The sequence below is a fragment of the Podarcis melisellensis genome (assembly GCF_964234715.1).
Source record: "Podarcis melisellensis genome assembly, chromosome: 2".
Taxonomy (NCBI): Eukaryota; Metazoa; Chordata; class Lepidosauria; order Squamata; family Lacertidae; genus Podarcis; species Podarcis melisellensis.
Window position 1 is genome coordinate 55484136 of NC_138529.1, and position 27497 is coordinate 55511632.

General features: G+C 40.9%; 1 protein-coding gene across 7 annotated transcripts in view; it reads left to right on the forward strand.

Annotated features, from left to right (window-relative positions):
* RAPGEF6 (Rap guanine nucleotide exchange factor 6) overlaps nt 1-26559 on the forward strand; it is a 135427-nt gene extending 108868 nt beyond the window's left edge. For 6 of the 7 annotated variants that reach the window (XM_081893004.1, XM_081893005.1, XM_081893006.1 and 3 more), the window contains 8 exons: nt 850-1070; nt 3767-3958; nt 4794-4928; nt 6156-6269; nt 10875-11103; nt 12739-13250; nt 20225-20536; nt 22677-26559. In XM_081893004.1, the coding sequence (XP_081749130.1) occupies nt 850-1070; nt 3767-3958; nt 4794-4928; nt 6156-6269; nt 10875-11103; nt 12739-13250; nt 20225-20536; nt 22677-22702 (1741 nt within the window). In that variant the 3' untranslated portion in view covers nt 22703-26559. The remainder of the gene's footprint in view (nt 1-849; nt 1071-3766; nt 3959-4793; nt 4929-6155; nt 6270-10874; nt 11104-12738; nt 13251-20224; nt 20537-22676) is intronic. The other variant, XM_081893008.1, reaches the window with a different exon arrangement.
* Nucleotides 26560-27497: the final 938 nt, after the last annotated feature.

Genomic DNA, 27497 nt, shown 5'->3' on the forward strand with positions numbered 1-27497 from the left:
TTTCCCCCCACTGAACTGCTGTGCTTGAAAATGCAGCTTGCTATTCAGAGAGTGACTGCTGGAATAAAAACATAAAGAAAAACATCTAGCAGTGTGCCTGGGTCTTCCACACACAAATCTCTTGATCACAGCCGTCGTCGTTGCTCCCATTTCAAAAGCAGAATAGTAAATTATAGCAGCTCCCAGCAAAGTCTTACATTAATCTCTCTTGGCAGACTCACCTTGTTTATCAGAGAACACATTGCTTTCTTCTGATAAATACAAGATGATATTCCAGTTTTTGGAATATGGTAAAAATAATGAAGCTCACCTACCCCTATGCAAAGTACTGCTACCAGAAGTTATTAATACCATGGAATTATGATTTTTGTTTTACTGCAAACATTTCCCCTCCAATTTTGCAAGCTTTTGAACAGCTCAGAGAGAGAAGAAAGGGCTATTTCAACCATCATTTTGCTCATGCTCTAATCTTCTGAGACCAAATTGCGTTAACACCGAATTCAGAACTGTTAAGAAATTTATCTTCTGTCCCAAACACAGTATTGGGGCTTTTGGTGTAAGTCTGAAGAGCCTTAGTTACATCTGTTAGGAGGAGCTTTCGTAGAAATTTTCCTGGTTCCTGATCATTGCACACTTTTTGTTTTATAATTCTCTTCTGGACATATTAACTCAGTAGTCTTGCAAATCGCTTTAGAACAAATGTTGTGTTAACACTATTCATCTCCCTTTTAAAAACTTGACATCAGCATGCGCTTTTAATGGAAGAGTATTTGTGCTTTGGTGTCTGTTGCTTTGGTTCCTCACTACTAAAGCGGCTTCAGCTTAACTACCTGATGTCTTCTCTTGCAGATCACTAAGTCAGGGCAGCACAAACTCAAACATGTTGGACGTTCAAGGAGGCGCACACAAAAAACGTGCCCGGCGCAGCTCCCTTCTAAATGCCAAAAAATTGTATGAGGACGCTCAGATGGCCAGGAAAGTCAAACAATACCTCTCCAATCTGAATGTGGAAACGGATGAAGAAAAGTTCCAGATAATGTCACTTCAGTGTGAACCTGCGTATAGCACTTGTAAGTAAAGCAAACTTTTAGGAAGGCAATTGAGCTTGAACAGCCTGTGGTGTTAGTTAGGAAGAATGTTTGTGTCATTCTTTAGACTTCATTTTCTATGGTTACATAATTATGTGCATTTCTATGGGCTTTCTCTTAAGCATAGTTTTAATGCAGGCTAAATATATATTTAAAAGCAGATACTGCAAAAGCACAACAACCTCAAAACCCTTGATGAATATTTGGCATCTTGTCAATTTGAGTTTTGACTGAGTTTGCACAAATTTGAAATTATAGGTCTTACCATTGACCTTCAGTTGTTAATCTATGCACCTATCACTAGCCTGCCAAAAAAATCCCATACTATGTTGCAGTATTATTTTTTTTGCCAAGTTAGCACTTTACAGAATTAAGAAATGGCATTGGTAAGCCTAGTGTAAGCGATAAGAAAATGAAAGGATAAAATATTATCACAGACAAATAGTTAGAAAGACATAAGTAAAGAAATTATTTCATTGGGAAATGAGAAAATAGTAGAGAGGAGAGTGATATACCATGATGGTCTGACACTTTTTGAATGCCTTGACTATTAACAGAGGTTGTTGCAGAGGAAGAGTTTATAAACAGACCTCTGACCTGTGCTATTCAGGAAATAACGAACGTCTTAAGACAGACTCCAAAATATAATGCACTATTAAGGTTATCTAAATTTTGGCAAGCAATCGTAATTAATAGTCAACATCTGGAGGGCACCAGGTTGGGGAAGACTGTTGTAAACAATCCTCAGCCTGTTTGCATTATTTTTGTGTCTGGGTGTTTGTGTGCCTTTTTGTTCTTACCATTTGGGAAGACTTTTGTTTTATGAAAGGAGCCTTCTTGCACCTGATCATGCTCATTAACCACACTAACGTTCTCATGAGATTTGCTGGCACCTTTTGTGATCTGCAGTAAATATACCTAAGCTTCTATTATTGTGGTTTTTAATAACCTCCAAGTTTTCTGGAGATATTTGACTCTTCTGACATTCCCTCGCCACTTCCTTTTCGCTAGGCTTCCCAGTTTGGAAAAGTTCCCTAGGTGACCTTGGGCAAGTTTCTCTTCATCAGCCTTGGCCCCAAATTGTCAGTAAGAGGGATGACAAACTGTTCTGCCTGGCCCAGTGGTTATAAAAATTATAGCTGCCTTTGGCAGTTTGTCGGGTGGTAACCAGGAAAGTCCTTTTTCAGTGATGGTACACTGTTTATGGAATTCTCCTAGTACTGAATGTTACATTTTCTAACATCACAAGACCTTGTTTTTTCTAGTACTTTTAGTTCCGTTCCTATGTTGCTGATCTTCCTAGACTCTGCTGCTTTTTCAATTATTAGTTGTTCAGTTGTTTTATTTTTTTAACTGTAAGCAGTCCTGGAAGTTTCAGTATTTTGTAGTAATCTTCATCATCACTGTAACTAAACTTATTTGTGCTGATGTTCTTCCGCCCTTCTTCACCCCCAACATGCACAAAACCCAGTAAGCTGAACCCTAGCCAGCCCCAGATGTATCCCTGAAGATTTCATGAGCTGCCATGCATCAACCACCAGTAGTGCTGCAAGTGGCTCGAGTATTCACAGCAGCTCCCAATCCGAGAAGTGCATACTACAAAACATGCAGTACTGGGCCAGGAGCTATTGTGACTGTTCACAGGTGTGCCAGGGATTTACCAGATCTGAGAGAGCTAAAAGTGCAGCAGAGTTGTGGACAGTGTCCTTGGGAGAACAAGTGGCTCCTGCCAACGTTGGCTCCCAACCCTTTCTCTCTACTTCCTAATTTTTGCTGGGATTTAGCTTACTGAATTAAAGTTTCTTAGTGCCAGGATTTTGCCTTCTTGGCTGTTGAGAGTTTTCTGATCTGGAGTGCTCTGAGTTTTTGGATGGGTAGTCTGAGATATAGGTATACAAATGCTTCTGTGCTTCATCTCAAAATGTTGTATCATCTCCAACAGTAAATTAACAGAAATGTAAAGATAAAGTTTGAATGCGCTGTTTGCTTTTTAACTTCAGAGGTGATTTAATTGTGCACAGAGGGTAAAAGGCAAGCACCATGAAGTTATTTCCCAATAGAGGTTTTCAGCTGTATATCCTGTCGGAGAGTACCAAATGCACATATTTCATTGAACTTAATGGAAGCATGTTTCCCTCATTGAAACAGAAGCTTACTTTCCTTATGAAATCAGAAACAGGGTTTCATATATAAACAGTTATTTTAGCTGTTTAGAAAATCTGCCCCCTGGAAATGCATAACACAGTGGAAATGCATAACACTTAGCTACCAAAAACATTTAGTGCTGATTCATAAAGCCTTTTTTCAGGAGGGGGGGGGGGAATAGTCACAAATCCTGCATGATTTCACCTTGCAAAACAGGTCAGAGCTGTAATGTGTTGCACCATTTTTGTGCTGGGTGCAGGAGTAGCAGCAGATGAGGCTACAACATAGATGAGCATCTTCAGATAAATTGAAGTAGTATAGTTTATTCTATGAGTTAAGTGTGCCACCTAGTGGAACACTGGGGATATCTTTCTAAAGAACAAGTGGATAAGAATCCTTACAGATATAGCTATGGATACAAAAATACCAGCTTGCCATCTAGTGTTTCAATACACATTCCATTTTAATTGTGGTATTTATTAATATTGCAACAGATTATAGAAAAAAATGACTTCTCTTTTTCACCATGTCAGTGACGAAAAATCTAAGTGAAAGACGAGGTGGAAAAGCTGTAGAAATGTCTCCCATGCCACTGAGATCTGTTGGCCAAACTACAAAAGTTCATCTACATCAGCAAAACAGAATGAGTCAAGTCCTTCAGGTTCCAGCTGTTAACTTGTACCCCATTAGGAAAAAAGCACCAGCAAAGGACCATGTGACTTTTAGTGAGTATTTATCTACAGGATTCACTTCTAAAATCAAATTACTATATAAAATGGGCAGATAGAAGGTTTTGCAAGGCTAATGTTAAGCTATACTTACGGCACGTCAGTTTCATTTCCATTTTGATATAGTCATATCCTAGTATATATTTCACTATACAAGATTATAAAACCCTACAGTTTCAGCAGCAGATTGGTTATGTTTAAATTTTTCAAACAAAATCCTTAATTTTAGCCTGATTTTGATAATGTTATATTATCCAGGGCTAGTATTACTAAGTTTTGAAATATTGTTAAGATATATTTTTATGGTTTTAAAATGTATTTTATTGTATGGTTGATAAGTAGTTTGTATATTCCTTTGAGAATATTACTTCTTGAAAAATGCAAATATATTAAATAACATTTGTATAGAGATTTGAGAAATCAAATTTTCCATAAAGACAAATTAAGCCATACCAAATGTTTCCAAATCTCCTACATTTCATGGAAAGGGACACTGAGAATGTGAATTGTTTCTGCTAAATGTCTTGCAACTTTTATCAAATTCATGTAAACAAGAAAGGGCTGATTCAAAATTCTGTTTTGAGGTTTGGGGATAGTATGAGTCAGTGTGTTATACACACACACACACACCTCCCAACATAACTTGAGGCCCTGCTGAATATGGCTGGCTTTTAAAAGTTGTCTTCCAACAAAGTAATCTTCACAAAGGAGTCCAGGAATAATTTTGGTCATAGTTCAGTTGCCTTTGGACCATAAAAGATGCTTTTGTAGGAACTCTTCAGTTTGAATTGTGTGTATAAGCATTTGTCTTGTTTTGTGATTGCTCTCATAGGTGCAGGTTCTCCTCAGAAGTCAATGAGTTTGTCTGAGGAAACAAATAGTAAAAAACAAGCAGAAGACAGTATATCTATGGCATCTTCTTTGCATTCCAGTCCTCCTGCTTCTCCTCAGGACTCCCCACGCAAAGGTAGGAGTAGACACAAGTTTAGTCTTAACATGTCTCAGCTTAACTATGTTTTAGTTTTCTTCTCAGGATCTGTCTTTCCTTTCCTCAGTAAACTCAAAAGATGTACTTTGGGTATTCACAAAAGGCATAACTTATTCACTGGGGAAAAGAAAAGAAACTTCATGTGTTCATGCAAAAGACCATTGTGCCTGAAACCTTTCAGGAAAGTTTTTAACATTGGATATTATTATATTTTATTTATTGAAAGGCATTTATAAATCACTTAATATTTTACAAATCTCTTAATTGGTATAAAATATAAAAATAATGTAACTATAAATGCAACCTAAAACAAGTAGAACAGCTGTATGAAAACATGTAAAAGTGTATAAAATAAATAAAACAAAAATTCAGGGGATCACGCACATAAGGGTCCGATCTTGTGAATCAGGAAAAGCTCTGGCGGGGTGTGGGGGAGATATGTAACCGCTATAAGTAGGACGATGTGTTTTTATATGCGTTGATTTAATATACTATTTAAAAGGCCATAGAATGATTCGCCAAAGGCCTGTAGGAAGAGGAATATTTCTGCCTGGTGCCTAAAGATATGTAACAAAGGCGCCAGGTGAGCCTCCCTGGGGAGAGCATTCCACAAGCAGGGAGCCACCACAGAAAAGGCCCCTTCTCAGTGTCGCCACCCTCCACACCTCTTGTGGAGGGGGCAAACAAAGAGGGCCCTCAGATGATGATCACAAGGCCCAGGTCCGGGTTGCAGGGTCCAGGCTGGTTCAGTAATTCAAAGAACCATGTGTGTCATTTTTTATTTTTATTTTTGGATAGTTGACTATTCTTGTTGGATTGCCAAAAGTTCCTGTTAGAATTCTTCTACATAAGCATGCAACTTTCATTAACTTTCATGTGACTCCATGAGGACTTCTTTGTCTCCTTTGATTTCAGTTGTTGGATACGCATTCAGGGGTTGTTGTTTTCTTTAAGAACAACCTTGTTTTGATAAAAGTGGCCTCTGCCCCGTTTTGTATTTTTTAACATCTCATTGCAGAGCTAAAATTAGATTACTTGTTCTCTAACTAATTAAACAGGCACATCATTGCCCCCTCTTTACTTAACTGCAGCTTATGTTTCCTTTTGTGCCGCATCCAAGTGTAACATTACGTAGATTAAAAAACAAGAAGAGTGTTTCTTTTACTGCCAGTGTATTATTTACTTTGCGTGTTCCTTTCTTTGTAGCTGGTAATCCCCAGAGGTCCGATCACTGCAGCCAGATCAACCTCTCTGGCTCGTCCTCATCTCTTGCAAGCGAAGCAAGCCACAAGAACAGTGGACAGCGCAGCTACGGAATAGGTGGGGCTTATTTGCAAAAGAAAATCCAGCAGATGACTAGCAGGACAGCAGAAATATCAGCCAGTGCTGAAAAGAGGCAAAGTGAGGATGCCAGAGGCAAGGCAGAGCTTCAGTATAAGCCCAGGAAAAGAATGGTCTCTCCCTTTGCAAGATTCAGGGAAAGGAGTATCTCCAGGGAAAGATCAGCTGTCGCCCGTGACATGGACGCAAAGTGCATGCAGGAGGAAAGGGATAGAGCTGAGAAACAAAAGGACATAGACAGTAATGTGTTGCATACAGCCAGTAGCCATGGAAACAGTAGCTCTCTAATGTGGTTATGTCCACAGCTGAGGCACAAGAGAAGGAAGACTATGTGACATGCCGTTCTGCCTGTGTCAGGCTTAAATCTGTATTTCTACTGTAAATATTTATTCAGATATGTTAAGTACGTGTGACACCGTTTTGAGTTTTTTCAGACATGGAAGCCGATATTAGCAAGAGATTCATTTTTACTTGTACATTTTCAGTATTAAACCTGGAAGGATCACACTCCCTTTAGGAGCTTCATAGAAGACCACCCAACCTCTTCTGTTGGTGATGGTTGAGAAATGACTAGAAATAGACTTGTATCTCAGCTTAATAGTGGATTAAGCCTTGTTCTGCAGGCTTTGTACAGAGGATGAGAATACAGCGAGTGACTATTGGGTCATGCTTTCTGGAGAAAAATACTTTTAAAAATATGCTTTATTATCTTGCTTTCTAGACCCCTGCCACATACATGGCGGCATGCAATTTCCAGTTGGGCTGCTGCATGATATGCAATTACATACAGTACATGCGGTTTTACATGGCAAGCAAATTGTGTGAAGCAGCTCTGTGTGCACTTCCTACTATTCATACAATTCATATAGTGGTGTGGATGAGATAAACAGAACCGTAGTGGAGTAATTGTTTCACACATGATTTGCATATAGGAATCAGCCCTTGTAGCTTGACCTATACATAAGGACCATGGCACTTTCAAGAAAGTGTGCCTAAGCTTGTATGTACCTTTTTCATTTTTCTTTTGGAGAGACCTCAGCCTGTTTGAAATATACAACAGTTCTCAGTATTTGCCCTCTTGTAGGGATAGCCTTTGAACTGTGTAGCCACAATCTACAATTATCATTCATATCACATCAGTGTGCACTACTATTCAGTTATGTGTAATTTGTACCCTTTTGGGATTTACAGTTTCATTTTACTTTAATAATAATAATACAGGTGTGCGTGTTTTATGTAATCAAAGGTTTTAACTTAACTTCCCAACTGCTTTCATGATAAAGAGGTTTCTGATTTTACTATATACTTAAAATGTTTCACAGATTTTCCCTAACATGTTGTGAGTGGATGCATTTTGAATTGTTATTTTTAGGCAAAATGTATCTGTTTACATTTAAGCTACTAGATCTATCATCTCATAAAATATCACACATGGTTACTTCCCGCTAATGAAAATACTTATAAATTTGTGCATACCTCAAAGTTTCTGGATTTTATATCCCAAAATGCCAGCTTGCTTATTAATTGGGATTATTTCCATGTGTTTTGTATAAATTCAATAGAGGTAAACACAGTTTTTTTTCATGGGAAGCAGTTCAAAGAGTGTCTCCTTTCAAAATAAATGCATTAATAAATCTTGGCCATGTATCACAGAGGCATATGCATAGCCTATATGCACATACACAAGGAATGTTTCTTTCTCTTAGTAGCAGCTTATAATGGACCCCCAAACTGTTACTCAAACTCTCTTTCCCCAATTTAAAAAGGGCACAGATAATATACATATTATTCTGGGAATTTCCCTTTCAAATAAGCAAGACAGCAAGCCAGTTTTTAAATTTGGGTGTTCTATATATGACCAGCTACAGCAAGAGAAGCTCGGCGCTTATTTTTCCTGGATCATAAGCAATGTATTGAGACCAATTTCCTACTTTCTTTTTACCAGTAAATTACTTTAAAAGCCCATATCCGATGAAGATAAGGGAGAAAAATAGAAACATGAAAAGTGCTAAGGCATTGCAGGAACATACTTAAAAAAAAGAAAAGACCTGTCAAGGATTGGGAGCAGTGAGAAATCATGTAACCATGTGTTCTGAACCATTGAATAAGTGATGGTGGTTTTGTCTAGAGTCGCCTGCAGACAAGTTTGCTTGCTTGTTTTTTTAGTTGACAAATGGAAAATTGCATGTCTGATTGGCCCGTCAGATTCTACAGCTTCACTCTGGAAGTCTCCTGGTTTACTTAATGGAGGCATTTTCAGAACTGCCAGTACTTACTAACAATTAGCTGAAGCAAACGAAATGTGATAGATAGATAGATGCCCTTAAAGTTCTTTTCTGCAGTGTTAAGATAAAGGTTTTGATTTGTCACTATTTTGGATATACTTACTGAGTGCCATAGCACTTATGTTGTGGACCAGGGCTTACGGTTTCAGTAAGAGTTGAACATCAGCATGATATTACACAGCCTAGGAAGTTCACAAGCATGAAATGTGTATCGGTTTTTGTTTTGCTGGCATCCATCTGTCTCGGGAGACAATGAAGGACTGCACCTTTGGGGTTGAGGTCAAGTTGTTGGACAGTTGCAGATCCTGCTGTGGCTATAGAGACAGATGCAGAAAAGACATGTTTTGCTGCAGCTGGGGCAAATAAAGGCTGCTGCAGATCCACCATAGTGTTTTTTCTCTCTACGCTCCTCCCACTGGTCATTTCTCCTCTGGTCACAGCTATGAATTCTTGACAGCTTGTCTCCAGGCACTGTGGTCATCTGCAAGGGATTCCCACGTGGCAGGGTTAATGTTGCCAGCCTTTATGTTACATTTGCAGACATGTTTGTACTGAAGCTCGTGTTATCTCGTATTACGTTAAATCTGAATCTTATCTTTAAAAAATCCATTTGAAATGTAATGCTCATTAAACTGAACATACGGGACTGGACAGTGCAGCCCAGTAAGGCTTAGCAAGAATATTGGTATAAAAATTCCACTTGAAGCTCATATTTGACCGGTTCTCCACCAAAGTTAAACCACAGTTTAAAGCAAACTATGGCCTAAAGTGAATAAACAGTGTGCTAATGGGATGCTGCTCAGTTGTGCCCGATGACCTATGCTTCTGCCCTTACTTCACTGGAGAGGCAACAAACCACAGGCTTTAGAATTAATTTGTGAACCCATTGCTTCTGGGGTTTTTTATTGCCTCTCAGCCCAGCAAAGACCGGAACAGGTACTTTTTTTGTTCAGATTGCCAGATAAGAAAATTGCCAGCACGTTCACCTTCTAATCATTTGCCACAGTTGCCTGCGGTGAATGAGGTTTTAGTGATCCTAGCCAGCTTACTCTCAACTGCAGTCCTAGAAAAGCAGTTTTTTCCACACTGGGAAAACCCTGCGCAAAGAGAGCTTTTAAGCTCTCTGCCTTCCATGCTTATAATTTGTGTGATTTCAACCAGCTGGCCTTCAAATGTGTAAAGTTGAAATCACACATGTTAAGCAGCTGGAGAGAGAAATCAAGCTGTACCATATGATGGCCACTTTCAAATACCTGTCAGCTTGTTTTCTGCTGCTCTGGAGAGGACAACCTCAACTGATGGGTTCAAGTTGCAAGGAAGGAGAGTCTGACTAAACATCAGGAAGAGCTTTCTGGTAGTAAGAGCTATTTGATGGTAGAATAGGCTCCCTTGGAAGATGGCGGACTCTCCTTCATTGGAAGTTTTTAATCAGAGGTTGGATGACCATCTGTCAGGGATGCTTTAGCTGTGATTCCTGCATTCCAGGGGACTAGATGGCCCTTTGGTGTATCTTCCAACTTCACAATTCTGTTAGTTACCTGTATCAATTTTTTCAGAACAACAGGTAGAACAAAAATTGGAACTGTCATTCTAATGAATACTTTTCCTACGTAACCTAACTGAAGTAAATTAAAGCCAAACCGTCAACACAGTATCTATAGCCTATTTCAAGCTAGATTTATGAACAGCTTAGATTTCATTAATGGCAGTGGGAAATGTTAGTGCAAATGAACATAAAATTACTTTAAACTGTTTGCGGGTGTATCTTGGGTGAAATCGTTGTAGATTCTTGATCGCTATTTTCTGGCAAATTACTTTTACTATGTATAGCTTCAGAATCAGAAGAATCTTTATTTGCACCAGCTACTAGCCATAGCCATAAAATAAAATACAATGTACCGAAGAGAGAGGTAAAAACTTAACTATACAAAATACATTCTGGTTTATGTTTAGCTTTCAAAGAAGCCTTATCTGCAAATCCCATGTGTTGTTGTTTTTGTTGCTCTGTTTTCATTGTATATTATAGCCATTTGAAGGAAAGCATGCAAATTGTATCCTTGTGACAAATGTCCAAAGTAATTAGTGAAGCGTTGCTCCACTCTACAGTTGATTTTTTATTCTCTTCTTTTGAATGAAAAGGAAGCTCAGTAACGTAAAATGAACAATTAAAAAGCCATACAAGGGAGGAGAGAGAAGTGGTGGAAAGCATCCTTGTCTTTAAAATACCATAGCAGTGTCATAAATTAGCTGTCTGAACTCTTTAAAAAAGTTGAATCCTTTCTTCCCCTGTCCTCCTTAGGCTATGCCCTGATACCATCTGCAAAATCGGAGAATTTTTCAGATTCCAGCCACAGCGAGATCTCTTCACGGTCCAGCATTGTGAGCAACTGCTCTGCTGACTCCATGTCTGCAGCCCTTCAGGATGAAAGATGTCTGGCTCAGGCTGTCGTAGTTGTGGATTCAGTAGGAGCAGTTGAAAGGAAGGAGCACCCTCATCCGTCCTCTGAATACAGCCAGCCTTGCCCTGGGTAAGAAGTGATTGACACGTGAGAGAGTAGCAAAAGGATTTTCTGTTCAAGCCATTTACTGCCTATGCTGTAATCATGCTTACAGGTGCTATTAGCCTGCTGAAAACCACTTTTAGAAAGAGCAAAGTACGCTCCCTGCTCGGGAAATCTCAAGTTAGAATTTTAAACAGGCTATGATTTTCCCTATATTGGTAGGCCTTTAAATTGGTGTATTAATGTACATCCTAGAAAATGCATTAAAGCTGCAGGATTTAAATAAATTGCCTCTGGTATAGCACCAGGCACTGAATGTTCAAAGATGTTATCCTGGAAAGCCCTGAAAAGATTTGCCATTTAAAATGTGTTCGTGTTCAAATGTGCAGCGTGACCATGGTGTTTCGTGACAGTGCTTTAACAGCTCTGCTAAGCAAGTGGGAAATGTGCTTCTAGGCTTATGCCTAAGGCATAATGGTCAGAAACCTGGTTGCTGCTCTCAGAAGAGAAGATGGATTCTGCCAGTGGAAGGCTGGACAATACCATTTAAAACTAAGGCCCCCAGGGTCTGTAGAACTTTTACCAACATTTATTTCTTTTGTAAAAAAAATAAAAATAAAATCTTCCCATGTAGATTCAATTAATGTTGCTGTTCACTAATCAATATTCAGTTAATCACTGATTCATTTAATAACTGTTTCTTGAAGTGCAATAGCACTCGGTGCTCAGTACATGATTTGCCACGTCAGCATAGCTTAAAAGAAATTGCATAAAGACTGAAAATTTAAGATGTTGAAATTATTATTTCCTACAAGCAGGTAAAATTGTAGCATTTAGATGTGTAATGGCCTGATGCTTGTCTTGAAGAAAAGAAAGAAGGGAGATCATAGAGTTGTATTTAACTAACTTTCCTCATAGTAGACACACTAATATTAATGATCATGACTAACTTAGGTACGTTAATTTCAATTAGTTGACTACCACCCATAGAAATCAACATTTGCAGTTGGCAGAGCCTGTTGGCTAATGGAAAGACATTGTAATGCAGTTGTAGACAATGTGGTGTCCTACAAATGTTATTAGACTATAGTTCCCATCATCCTTGCCCAGTACCTATATTGGCTGGGGCTGTTGGGAGTTGGGAGTCCAACAATATTTGTAAGGCACCACATTGGATAACCCTACCATAGCATTGTATTAGATATAATAAGACATAGATAAGTCTTCAGTATAGTAGTACCTTGGTTCTCAAACAGAATGTGTTCCGAGAGTAGGTTTGACTCCCAGAACCATCTGAAAACCAAGGCACGGCTTCTGATTGTCTTGAAAGCCACGCTGGACATTTGGCTTCCGAAATAGTTTGAAAACCGGAACACTCACTTCCGGGTTTTGATCATTCGGGAGCCAAGGCATTTGAGATCCAAGGTACAACTGTATAGACACAACCAATGGTTAAGGCAAAAGCAGTCATATTTTGAACCAACTGGACTCTAAACTTAATTTCATACCTTGAAAATTTCCAAGAGTTCTGCTCAACGTGCTCAGATGCAAAGAGGTGAGCAAGCATTTTACAGACTGTCTTCAACCCTGGATGTTGTCGCCATTTGTCGCCATTGAATTGCTTGCACGCTGCCTTTATAATGCTGTGGTCTTTGATTTCAGTTGGCCACTGTCCAGACCTCCCGTGATCCGAGGCCTGCCTGTCCCATCTTCCATGAGCACGGAGGAGATTTCCCACGAACACATCACGATAGAAGCAGCAGATAGTGGTCGTGGGAGCTGGACCTCCTGCTCCAGTAGTTCTCATGATAACTTCCAAAATATCCAGAACCAGAAAAGCTGGGACCTCTTAAACTCTTACCGCCACGCTCACTTAGAAAGGGCCATTGCTGAAGTAGAACCATCAAGCAGCTGCCCTGAAGAGATTCACTTGCAGCCCCACGCCCACTCAAACAGCAGCAGGCAATCCAAAACGGGCATGGACTTTGACCAATCCCGGCAGAGCTGGGCTTCATCGAGTTCTCTGTCAGATGCATATGAAGCAAACTGTGGGACAGTGAAGCGGCGAGGACTTGACAGCTTAGCAGTAGAGCAAGCTGAGGTTTTGGACTCCAAAGCAGGTGGCGATACAACATACAAAACTGTCACTTCCAGTACCGAGAGAGGCCTCATAGGTAAGCCGCCCAAAGGCTGTGGAAGCTCCCACAGCTGCACTGTATTATGTTATTAAGCTGTTAAGAAATGACATCAGCAGATTGCATGTTAAAATCCAGTTTGTACACATGTTTTCAATCAAATAAATCCACGGCCCAAAGTGTTTCCAGACCTCCTTGGGAGTAGGGGTGGGATTTAAAGTAACAGAACAGCAAACTTTTTATTGCTTTACAGGGAAGGGAGCAGCCTTATGCAACAAGCAGAGGAAATTTTCCCTGTGACCTTTTCCAAAAAAACCTTTCTGATATTTCTTTTTGCAGTTTTCCACTAAGAATTTGGGCTTTCCTTTCTTGAGCCCTCTCATGCATTACACGGGAGATGACCAAGTTGGTGCAGAAATAGTACAAGTTGCGATACTTTTTCCAGCCATTCAGCCCTGCCTACCTGCTCCCCTTTCCCTTAAGGCAGAAAGAAAATACCATATTTTTCGCCCTATAGGACGCACTGGCCCATAGGACGCACCAAGTTTTTTGGGGGGGAAATAAAGAAAAAAAAATTATTTCCCCCCCCCCAGGCGCTTGTGGGGCCGGCAGGGGGAGAAGCGCTCTTCTCCCCGCCGCCCGCCTACAGACCAGGTCCGGGGACAGCGGGAAGGTGCGCTGTGCCTCCCCGCTGTCCCCGGAGCTTACAGGGCTGGCGGCGGGGAGAAGTACGCGTCTCCCTGCCGTCAGCCTCCAAACCACATCGGGAGACAGCGGGATGGCGGCGTTCCACCTCCCCGCTGTCCCCCGACCTTGTGGGGCTGGCGCTGCGGCTCTCCTGAAGCCTGGAGAGCGAGAGGTGTCGGTGCGCACCGACCCCTCTCGCTCTCCAGGCTTCAGCGAAAGCCTGCATTCGCCCCATAGGATGCACACACATTTCCCCTTCATTTTCGGAGGGGAAAAAGTGCATCCTATAGGGCAAAAAATATGGTATTCCCCAGGTGTCATTTTGCATTGCCATCAGCTTGGCCATCCTCCAAATGCTGAGTATCCCAGGAAGTATTTTGTGCCAAAACCAAATAGATTTCATACCAAAATGACATATCAGGTCGTATTATTGAAGTTGGGAAATATGGCATAAAAATATACTGTATTCCACAAGCCATGGGAGAGCTGCACGACTTCGCACCCTCAGCACGCCCCAGGCTCAGCACGCCCCAGGCTTTGGGCTTTGGGCAGCTCTCCGCTAGCTGTGGGAGAGCTGCGCGAAGTCGAGCAGCTCTCCCACAGTTTGCGGATAGCAACCTGTTCTGGGGGCTGGGGGCGGGGGAAGCTCGGGCTTCCCCCGCCCCAGCCCCACACCTGGGGGGGGTTTATCCCCCCCAAAAAAAACTAGGTGCACCCAATGGGGCGAAAAATACGGTAATTGTACACGGATTGTAAACCAGTTAAGGGAATACATAAATCGTGGTGATTCTTTTATTGAAAAAAAAATATATCCCACATTGTCTTAGATATGAAAGCTGCTTCCAGCATTGAAGAAAAGGATATGGATACATTTTCTCAGGGGACTTCTCTCTCTTGCCTGCCCTTTCCAATGTGCAGTGATCTCTGCTCCTAGATGCTATACTTGCCCTATACCTCTTTCCTCCCTTTAACTCATCCTCAGCTGTACCATGTTACTTCATATCTCACACCCACATCAGTTCCATCCCAGGCATCTTGTGAAAGAGGGTGAGATATGCATCCTCTTCCACCCGATAGATTGCCTTACATGTTCAGCTGCTGGTAGCAGTGCACATTCACGTACAGCTACCAGTACCTTCCTACTAATGTCCTTAGTCAGGTATGAAATACAGGACCATACGGGAAGAAAGTTGTGTTTTATGACATTGGATATTTTGGCGTGGTGTTGGCTGCATGTCTGGAATATGCTTTTTGGAATCCTTAGCTGACTGTTTTTTAAATAATATTTGAAAGCCCTGCAAGGGAAGTTGTTGTAGTGGGTTTGAGGGTATTGTTGCAGTTTTTATTTTTGTGCAACCACTGTGCACTGATCAGCTGTTTGTGATATTTGGGGATAAAGTGGGGGCATCCTGGCTTGGACCCTAGGTTGCTCTTCTGTCAATGTGAGGGACTCCAATCCAACAAAGGCTTGTACTGGTGGAAGGTAGGAAATTTTTGCCAATTCCTCTTTCCCTATACAGCTCCCAGTGACACCTCCAGAGGGTCTCCTAATCACTTGGAGTATATTATCTTAGGGCACTGGGGAATAATAATAATAATAATAATAATAATAATAATAATAATAATAATAATAATAATTTATTTATTTATTTCTACTCTGCCCATTTGGCTGGGCTTCTCCAACCACTCTGGGCAGCTTCCAATAAAAGATTAAAAATATATTAAAACATCAGTCATTAAAAAATTCACTGAACAGGTGGAATTGTGAAAATTACCTTCCCCTTTCCCCCAGTAGGGGGATCCAAGTCTTAGAACACAGTTTCCTTTTCCTCAAACTGCATTTGAAGCGTATTTCACTGTAGGAACAATTAAATTCATGTCACTGGCAGCTTTTAGCCATTTTGATAAATCAAAATGGAATTAATGTCAACAAGGGGGAGCCGCTGCAAAATATTACAGCTGTGAGGAGTGTTGCTGTTCAGTATGCCAACCAGCTGTGCATTCTTTTGGGATTCATAATTTCATTTTTCCACTCAGCCAGTTTCTTATCCACCCCTCCCCCCAAAAAAACAGTCAACATTATGTGGCCTTGTTTTCTTTGTATCTGTCTGTCCATCTATCCATCCATCCACACACACATTTCTGCAGGACTTGAGGTTCCCATATGCCCGTTAGCACATGGGTAGGCAAACTAAGGCCCAGGGGCCAGATCTGGCCCAATCGCCTTCTAAATCCGACCTGCAGACGGTCCGGGAATCAGTCTGTTTTTACATGAGTAGAATGTGTGCTTTTATTTACAATGCATCTCTGGGTTATTTGTGGGGCATAGGAATTTGTTCTCCCTCCACCCCAAAAATATAGTCCAGCCCCACACAAGGTCTGAGGGACAGTGGACCGGCCCCCTGCTGAAAAGTTTTGCTGACCCCTGTGCTAGCACCTTCCTCTTGTGTGTGCATGGTCCTCTTTTGGCTTACATAGGGCTCCACACTCACCTATGAACATTGGAAACAAAGGGAGTGAGACTATCTGTGAAAGGTTTGTGACATGGCGCAAGCTGGAAGAGGAGAAGGAAAGAAAATGGCACATCTGTAGACCAAAGAAAGGGAATTCACAATTTTCAAACTGAGAACCACCTCTCTAGTAGCTGGCCCATTTTGTCCTTTTGCCCCACGCCATTACAGTTTTAATTCACATTCTTATTAGTGCCAGTGTAAACAGGATTTCCACAGTTCAGAATTAAAGGAAAACTAACAAGATCAAAGCAGGAATAAACAGTTTTGCAAAGAGGAATTGTCAGGAAGTTATATGCCAGTGAAATCTAATTAATAAACCTTTTCCTAAGGGCATAGCTTTTTCATCAGAGGGTAATTGCGTCTCCTCAGATCACCCCCCAAAATTTGGGCTTGCATTACGTTTCATCCTCTGCCTAGCTCTAAGGCAAAACCAACATTGCCGAATGAATGTTTGGGTGGGGCAGGGGTTACACACCCAGGCTATGTAAGCCCAGCATTCTCTACTCTGAGGAACGTCCTCTCATTGTTCCTGTCTGTTCTTGCCACCTTGATCAGTCTTAGCATTTTGCCAGCTGTCTGCTTTTCTACAGACCTGACATGCAAACACCGCAGAATCACAGAATTATAGGGCTGGAAGGGATCCTGGGGATCATCTAGTCCAACCCCCTCCAATACAGGAATTTCTTGCCCAACATGAGGCTCCAGCTCACAACCCTAAGATTAAGAGTCTCATGCTCTACCGACTGAGCTATTCAGCTTAGACCATCTTTATCTTTTATCAAAAGATATCTCCAAAGCCTGCTCCTTGTTTGATTTTGCCATTTATTTGTTAGCAACTAAAAGGGCATCACAACAATTGTCTGTAAATGATATTAGTTTATCAGTATATAATCTAGTTTTCACTTTTGCACTTGATTTATAGAAGCCAGCTGTTTTGGAATAGAAACTTAGAAAAAGAAAAAAAACTGTTGCAAGTTTTGTTCCTTGGCACTGAAAATAAACTTAATGTTGAAATTTGGCATAGTTTAGAAGTGTCTGATGAGACTGGAAATGCATGGCTTCAGCTGCCCTTTTTTGTTCCTTTCCAGTGCTTACATTGCCACTACTTCAAGGTTTCACACTAGCAAATGGTAGGACTATAGCTCTGTACCAATCTGTTGATGGAGAGTAGTAAGCTAACCATTTAATAATAATAATAATAATAATAATAATAATAAGAAGAAGAAGAAGAAGAAGAAGAAGAAGAAGAAGAAGAAGAAGAAGTAACTTATCTGGATAACATTGGCATTCCAGTGTTAACACCATTTGTCTGGCTTAGACTACCTTGGTTACCTACTTTAGGATTACGAAAAGTCATATTTGAAGATGAGAATGGGGTAGTCTTAAGGCAAGAGACAAAAGCTTCACAAACTAAAACTTAAATAATTCTAGTAAAGGCAAGTGTCATAGTGAATTGTAGGTATTTTAATTACATTTATTGCCAAAAATGCTGACAGTATGACATATACATATACAGTAATTGAAATTAATGCTGTAGGATTCTCTTATATACCGTATCTGTTGGTGCTGGAATATAAAAGGTTTTGAAAGTTACTTATCAGGAAATTTCAGTCACATAGGAACAGTGAAGTAAATTCTCAGGTTTGGAAATGTCAAGATGTTTGTATTACAGATAAGTTGTGTGTGTGTGTGTGTGTGTGTGTGTGTGTGTGTGTGTGTGTAAAGTGCTTTGTCTAGTACAGTGGTACCTCAGTTTCTGAACATAATCCGTTCCGGAAGACAGTTCAACTTCCGAAATGTTTGAAAACTGCGGTACCAAGGGCTGGCTGCAATTGCAATGGAGAAAATTGGGGGGGGGGAACACCTCAGCGGAAGCCGTTCGACTTCCGAGACGCATTCGCAAACGGAAGCATTTCCTTCCAGGTTTTTGGCATTGGGCTTCTGAAACATTCGACTTCTGAGACATTCGAAAACCGAGATCCCGCAGATTTCAGATTGTTGTAATACTAGCCTAGGATTACAAAAAATAAATAAAATAAATACCCTGTCTAATTCAGTAGTGGACCATGAATTTCAGGTGTCGAAAGATTGGGGTTTGGGGTTTTTTTTGGTTCTTTACTAAAAGATCTGCATTTTTAAATATTCTGCACAGTTCATAATTAGTTACATTTTTATAAGTGAATAATTATGTGTATTTAGAACACTTGTATACTTCTACACCAACAGCTATTGGGCCAAGAACCAAGGCAACCTTTGTTTCCTGAAGCCAATATAGCAGCTTCCTCTGCCCTGTTAATGGATCCTATTATTACAAAGAATGCATTTAAGAATGTGATGCCTAAATAAAGAGGTTATACTCTGATCTTAATTGCTAGGAGTGTAATATAAACCTTTTTGAAAGAGGATTGGGCAGTATCCAACTAACTTGTTCTATCAGCACAAGGAATTTTGCTTTTGTAACAGCTCTCCCTCCCTCCCCACTTTCCTCTCCCCTCTAAATCTGTTCTGAGTTTTTCTCTCCAGAGTGGATTTGGGGAGGATGTGGGACTATTAGAGAGGGTATGTTTTGTTGCATAAGGAAAAATCCTAGTACCGATAGAAGAAGCTTGTTGGATACTGCCCATTGTCTCCAAACCAGATTTTCACAACTGAAATAAATTATTCCACCTAATATAAATAGAATTAAGAGTGGCACAAGAGCTCATGAATAGCATAGGTGTAAGGTCATGCAGGGGTCAGCAAACTTTTTCAGCAGGGGGCCGGTCCACTGTCCCCCAGACCTTGTGGGGGGCTGGACTATATTTTGAAGAAGAAGAAAAAAGAACAAATTACTCTGCCCCACAAATAACCCAGAGATGCATTTTCAATAAAAGGGCACATTCTACTCATGTGAAAACATGCTGATTCCCACACCACCCAGGGGCCGGATTGAGAAGGCGATTGGGCCGGCTCCGGCTCCTGGGCCTTAGTTTGCCTACCCATGGGTTAGGGCATTTTTAAAGAATAGCCCCAATGCAAAGGGTTTGGTGCATAGCACCTTGTCATTATTTTAGAGGAACATTTCCAAGGATATAGCTGGGGGGGGGGGGAATCAGGAACGTGAGAGTCTTCCAAATAAATTTTACATGTTTTAGCTAGAGAGTTGGTCCAACTGCTGTCAAAAGATGTTCTAGCAAAGTAGATTTGGAAAGCGCGGGACATTTTATACGGCATGGCTATGGTCAAAGAAGGCAAATTAATCACATGGCTGTTAGAGATAACTTCCAGAAGCAACTAAACAGACTTTATTTCGTGCAAACATCTTATCAAAACCTCTATTTTCACATATCACTGTATATGAATGCTTTGCTGGTCCTGCTAAAATTCTTTGGACTTGGTTTTTTCTTTTTTCTTTCTGTTTTCAAAGTGCAGCTATTCCCTGCCCCCTCCACCTCATTTTAGGGATATTTGATTTTCGCACTTGAGTTTGTGGAGGCTACAAGATAAAATGTATTAATTGAAGTGCAGGTTTATAACAGTGCCTATTGCTGTATGCCTGTTTGCCAACCGTTGAGATCAGGGAGCCTTTAAGGACCTCTTCAGCTGCTTGAATCTAGGAATCTTGCCTCTCTATACTGTGACTTTTTCAGTATGTAATGTTTAAAATCCTGCCGGTGGCCTTTTATAACAAGCAATTCTTTCATTTACTTTTTTTGTTATCAATTTTCAGTTTAGCCATTGTAACATTTCACTGTTTTTTTTAAAAAAGAAATGCTTTTCCCCTTCTCATTTGTTTTCTCCATTAACATTTCCATTGCTTATTTCTTGTGCCAGTGTACTGTGTCACCTCACCTAAGGAAGACAATAGGTATAGGGAGCCACCGCCCACCCCGCCAGGATATATGGGGATTTCCTTAGCGGACTTAAAGGAAGGATCACCTCACCACCCACACCTAAAACCTCCAGACTATAGTGTGGCGGTGCAGAGGTCAAAGATGCTGCATAGCAAGCTCTCTAGGCTCTCCTCCACTCCTCTGAGTAGCGAACCAGTGGCTTGTTTTCCAAAGAAGATGCCTCAGTTGCATGGCCGACAGCCGTCCCATCCTAAGCTAGCAGATATGACTGACGCAAATAGTGAAGAGGATGGTATGTTGAAGATCTCATTTGACAGCTATTTAGTAAATTGGTGTGTGATTTGTAAGTGTGGCCAATGCACGAATTGTCTGACCTCACAAGGATCACCTTGAGTGTGCTTCAGTGATTTCCCCCCTCCGCTTCTAAATCAATTGCACACGCTTTACAAGTGCATACTGTGAAATGAACGACCCTTTAAAAAATCCAGCACATTAATCACTGTGTTCATGATTAACCAGCATGTGTCCAACAAATGCAAGTATAAAGCCAGGTGCACAGAGTGGTCCACAGTTCTTGTCCCTGAAAGGCAGATGAAACTCTCCCAAAGAGCCCATAATATATATTTTTTTGTACGTAACAGAAAGATGTTTCAGAATGAAATAAACCAAACTAGGTCTACGAAACTGCTAGTGCATACAGGCAACTTCTGTCTTGGTTAGGGGGGAAACAGATGGGCCCCTGCCACATGGTGGCCATCTGTAAGCTCCTGTCATGTAGTAAGCTGGGCATTTCCTCCTGTACAGCTCTGTGGGGCTATAAGGCTCAGTGTCCCAGATATCCAGAATCAAGATATTACTGGCTGCCCAGGCAGCTGGAGCTGCAACGAAGTGCAGTTTAAAGTCGTGGCTGCACATTAAATGGCCATTAGTTTCCACCCTTACGTTTTTGAAGGGGATGCTATCAGACTGAAAACAGCTGAGACTTTAAATTGTAGTTTCAATTATTTACAAGCAAGAGTTGCAAACCTCACGAAATTGCTTAGTGGGCACAATCGAGCCCAGAGGGACCCACTAATTGGACCACACTGGTACTTTGCACTTGACCCCTTTCCCAACCTTTTTACACCTCAACAATCATCTCCTAAAGGGCTTAATTCCCCAAATCATGAAGATTTAAAAGGGGTCTAAAGTGAAGGTTTTGCTTGCTTCCCCTCCCCCCCCCACTTTACCTAATGAAAACAGGCAACTTTGATTTTGCAATTTATTCCATTTGTTGTCCACTTTCTGTTGTCCACCACTCTTGGCTGTTTGGCACAACCCCCTCCCCCATTTTTAATTGAATGCATGAATTGAAATTCCTCTTTTGAGTGTGCTTTTACAAAATTAGAAATTTGGCACAAATGTGGTCTGACATGCTCCCTTGAGTTGAGAAAGCTCTTAGTTGTGCTATACACACAGTGCTGTGTTTCAGAAGAAGGGGAATGGTGGTGGGTGAAAGGAAGGAAATGTATGTGTATATACATAGCAATGTAGGATCATGTTCCTAATCTCTCAGATACTAAAGCGCTCTAAAAATAGCACATTAGGATGCATTCCCTGGCTTCAAATTCAAAATAACCCATTATTTTATTTTTGTATTTTAATTTTATCCCGCCCGTATAGTTCTTTCCCCATCCAGGTGAGCCAGATGAGGCTCAGAGTGCATCAGTGACTGATGGGAAATTTGGATCCAGTCATCACTGCACCATGCGGTGCCTCATTAAATGAGTCCCAGTCAACTGACTCCTTCCAAACTATGGCTGAGATCAAAATACCTATGTTAGATGTACCCATGACTTGGGCATACACAATGGGATTTTTAACTTTATGTTAAAACTCCCCATATTGGTCATTGTTTCCCCCATATGAAGTGCCCAGTCTCCAGACGTCTTTTGAATTTGTATTATGATTGAAAGCATCCCATGCACACATTCTGTTGCTTGAGCACACACACAAAGAAGAGTTTTGTGTGTGTGCTCAAGCAGTAGCATGTGTGCCTTGTAGCTTATCTGAAGAGTATATAGTAAAGAAAGCTACTGGGGGGAAGAAGGCTGATAAGCAGTGATGTTTCCATAGGTCTAGCATACGCAGCTTCCCAAATCCTTTTAGAAAAAGAAAAAGAAATCACTGCATGACAGAAAGGACATGTAATATTTTGCTTAAGCTGACAGCATGTTTCTTTTCATTTTTGTTCACATGATCAAAAGCATTAAGGATGGCTGCAAGGGAGGATTTTGAATGCTTTGAAAATGCATGCCACTCATTTGATTTTGAGTCGGGGAAACCCGGTGGGGAGCAGCTTTCACGTTCAGAGTGGGTGTGGTCAGTGTATTGACTAAATGTGTTGCACGTTTATGGAACAGATGGTTTACTGTGTTTCTCTTGCTTCACAGAAGATGAACAAGTTTCAGCAGTCTAGCCTTTGCGCTTCCTGTGAAAATTGCCCCGAGTCACAGTAACATTGGAAGAAGGAATTGTACAATATTGTTAGCTGTAGCTGACAGCTTGCTGCTATTGACTTCAAATGTTGCATTTGCTTGTCTTCTGAATAATATGACGGACCTAATCTGGATCCTAATTTTGAACTTCTTTTGCTTCACTGCAATCAGCTTCACAGCCTAAGAAAACTATTTATATCTTGAGAGAGACAGACAACAATTTCTAAGGAATACTGACCCTGAATTGCAGAAAGCAGAATCCAGAAGGACCTCCCTTTTAACGAAGTGGGGCCAACTTGGAAACATTCTTCTGCAGGAAATCTGTAGACGCTTTTGGTAGACTTTGCTCAGATATTTTCTTTGTGACCATTACGGCTTTCAATTGAAGAATGTTATTTTACGTGCTTACGGAACTGCAACACTTCAGAGAAACCAAGGATACATCTGCAGCAATCTGAAGAGTAATTTATTAATTTGGAGTTTATAATAAGGCTTTGGTTTGTTTGTTTGTTTATATGTGTATTAGAATGCTCTGGTTGGCTAATGTGAATGCTTTTACAAAGAAAATAAGGTAACAAATTATCTTGGTGTTAATGACATGTTTTATGCTAGCAAAACACCGTGGATTTCTGAGGAACTGGATGTCATGAGTGCAGCTAGAGGTTTACACACATTGCCACATAAACCTCTCATGTAAAATGCCAAGCCCTGACGTGTGTATTGAGTGTGCTTTAATGTGCATAGTGTAGTGGAACACTGCCATCTGTTGGTCCTGTATTTTAAAACCGGTGAAGTACATGTGACCGCCGTCCTTTCAGCTATCAAATGAACAAGGAAGTACCTGCAGTTCTGTTCTTTCCCGCATTCCATTTCTTGCCCTTCCGTCAAATTGAATCATGCTGTGTGTGTTACGTTATATTTACAGCGCAATCTCCTGTGAACCCGTCCAGTGCAAGTCCCCTTGCAACAAATGGAAGAAGCTGCCAGGTCCTGAACTTTTGAGCTGCATCCAGTTTGCACTGGAGAAGTGCCTGTCAAGTGATGCTCAGCTTGAGGTGTTCAAAACTTAGAAGGAGAACCTTGGAAATTGGAACGGAACGTTAGGTTTTTGTTCTTCTCTTTAAAAAAACAAAGCTATATATGCACAATGCTGTGCTTGATTCTCAGGCCTCAGATTTACCTGGAAGCATTTTCCCCCCTGGATGCAGTTACTTGCTCTGTAGCTGCTGTGACACACTCTCCACTAGACTGAACTCATATGATCCTGGCTGAGCCTTCATATCTGGAAACGTCTTTGAGGCTAAACCCCAGTGAGGCTTGCCTCCGGTTAAGCTCTGCACTTGAACTGTCAGCTTCCTTGCAACCACAATGTCTTAGAGAAAAACACAAAAGAGGGAAGGTGTTTAGAATTTTAGTCTTCGGGAACAAAAACTCATCACAAAATGTGTGGCCATCAATAACTTTGAATATTTGCACTGCAGACTACTGTATGCTTATCTTTCTGTCTTTGTGGCCAGGACTAAATTTAGTGTGTTTCAGCGTCCAGATTATTCCATATTCTACATCCTCACCCCCCAAAAACCATTTTGAATACTTGAGGTATAGGGTCTTTACAAACGAGATAACCCACTCTTAGAGCGAACCTGTAAAGTGTAGCCTGTAATTTATTATCATCCATGGGAGTCCATAAATACTGCTCACTAATCTCCAATGCTGAGCACATTTGTGGTTAGTTTAGAATGAGAAACAGCTGGGGACTCGTGCCTTCAGTTGCTCTGGGATATGGAGGCACTTGGAAGCAGCCAGACTCTTTAACTCTCTCTCAAGTGTCTCAGAAACCTACTGTGACTGCAGGATCAAGCCCTTCCCCTTGTCCAAGGCTTCGGTGCAGGGCTACAAAGATGCTCAGTGACTTTGAAGCACTTCTGAAACCCAGGGCAACTGCAGGCACATCATCCCATCCTTTTACGGACCCTGAAAGTAGTTCTATTGTTGTGCTTTGGAGGTGCTCTGATGACCCAAGTTAAGGGAGGGGCAGGGTTGTTTGTGACCAAATCTTTGGAATTGTTATCAAGGCACCATCCTCCAAAACATGCGGACATCTGGCCGTATTAAATATAGTCTGCATGTGTGTGTGTGTAGAAAGATATATATATCTAAGTACATGCATATGTAGAACACACACACAAGCTAAGGAACAAAGTAAGTCACTGTTTACAGTTAGGCTAAGCTGAGGTTGCAGCTTTGCTTTACTTAGCCAACCAGAGTACATGGAGAAGAACTGGAGTTCCCTGCATTTATTTTCTTCCTCTAGCAATTACCCAGTCAAACATTATAAATGGATGTATATTTCAGGTTTACCTGTAAATCCTAGTACCTTAAATGTTTACAATCTAAGCTAGAAGGAAGATGTTTGTCAATTTTAAAGGTGCCTCAGAGTAACTTATTTTTTTACTGTTCAAGTTGTACTGAGCTTTCACGTTTTCTTTTGAGTCTGTGGCAGATGCAGAATCCAAACACATGTACCAAAAAACAAAATGTAACTCCCTAAGCCTTCTATATGCATGATCCATATTGACTTAGAGCAGTGCTAGTGAACCGGAGGGTGTTTGGACAAGCGTATACCATTTCTGGCAGCCCGCTGAGGTATTCCGTTGATGCCTTGTAACATGGAATTACAAACCAGAAAATAATAGAAGGAGATGGAGAGGCTCTCTGATTCATCATTTAGTTGGCTAATCACATGTTAATACTCTAGCCTTAAGTATCTGAGAAAAGTAGCTGCGCAATCAGTCTGCTCTCTTTTCTTTGCCTCCAGGGCCTTAATGGGAGTGATCAACTTGTATGGGCCTTAATGAAATAATATCAAAACCTGACTCAAGTTGGCAGCCGTGATTTCTGCATATACGGCCATGTTGACGCAGGCACAGACCAACCCACAGTGACATTGTCTAGCACAAACCCCACTAGGAATTCCACATTATTGCAACTTCATCTGTTGGGTGAGACTTGTTTAAGATATAGTCTTGGTGGAAAGTGTACATAGGCCACAATTCATGAGTGCCATAGCAGAGGCGGGGAATAAGCACCTGTGCAGCTAGATAACGGCATTGGATCCAGATTAAGTCATTTTTTAGTCCTGTGGTGGGGAGCCTTATAGCTCTCCTGATAATGAACTGCAGTTCCCACCAACCTCAGTCATCATGGCTTGTGGCCATAGGAGTTGCATTCTAGTGACCTTGGGAGGACCATAGCTTTCCCCAAGCCTGCTTAAGTCCCCTTAGGCATGATTAACTTAGTCTGGATCCAACCCACGGTGAAGTTTTTATGGTGAGTTTCACCCCCTAGAATGAGCAAGCTGCTATTCTGTTTAAAACTTCTGGTTTCCTGTTCAGTCAGCTGACCGCAGTGAAGAACCTCAATGCCTCTAGCTCTGCATAACATGCATAAAGTGCTAAGGATGCAACTATACTTGCCATTAAAAAGTTTGCAAACCTCAAGCCTTAGCTTCAGTTTTCATCTTAAGTATCAAGTGGTGCATAAGTCCTAACATAACTGCAAACGTAATAGGGAATACTGATGTTTTGGGGCCAATGATATAATTTCTCAGTATCCTTAAATACTGTTTTAGCTTGCCGGAACAAAACTAAAGCATTAAGGCCTTCTCGCTTGAGGGTAATCCTTCTCCATTTGATAATCCTGATACTCCTTTCATTTACATTATTGACAAATCTCAAGGTCTGCTCACCTTGTCTGAAGATCATCGAACCAGCCATTTGATAACAATCACCCTCTTAAATTTGGTTTTTCCATATCTACAGCATCAGTAATACTCTTTTTTTAAAAGTACATTGGTGTTCAAGCCACTGCACATCTTGTTAATCATGTTGTCCTATAGAGCCCATATAGTGTAAATATGCTCTGGGTAAATGAACTCTTTTGACTGCTTCCGATTTGCACAGTGTGAATTGCCTCAGTCTGTCCTTGCTCTGATCTTCATTTGTTTGTTTGCTTCCCGCCCCCCCTTTTAATCAGCTGGTCACATTGATCAGGGACACTAGCCAAAATGGGTGGATACAAAGAGACAGAATCACCTTTTTTTAACCAGTTCACATGAAAACTTTTCTTAATCCTATTCTATGCTGTTTACATGACTTTAATTCTTAATGTTTATGAGTACATTGTTGGCATGTTCTGTGCTTTTGTCCCTTGCTATATAATTTCTAAGATCATGTGTTTGAAATGGCTGCCTCTTCTCTGCACATAACCTTTATTATTATTATTTTTACAATATATTGTGAGGAAACGTGTCTCAAACCAAACAGGATATGTCCTTTAAAGCAGGAAAGTTTGGAAATCTGAAACATGGAACCAATGTCAACTTTTGCCTCCATGTTGTGACATGGGTAAGAAGGAGGGGAAAAGTCCTCCTCACGTGTAAGTAGACCAGTGAACTGTACATCATTTTAAGCTTGCCCGTTGAGTGCTATTTGATGCTGGGCTTATAATGTTGATGAACTGCATTGTGGAAATGTGCATAATATTGGGGTAGAAAAAGTGTACTAGATGTACTGATGTTTTCCAATTTTGTAATTTTGAAGGTGCCCATGTGTTTATATGCACTCTGCTTACCCTGAGACACAGTGTCAACCTAAGGTAAACTAAAACATTGTGTTCTCACCTGAAGAGTCATTCTTTCTATGCTAAAGATGAGAGGACTTTGCACAGACACTAGTAGAGGTGCTGTTTACTTAGGCTTTTGAAATCACTTCTTAG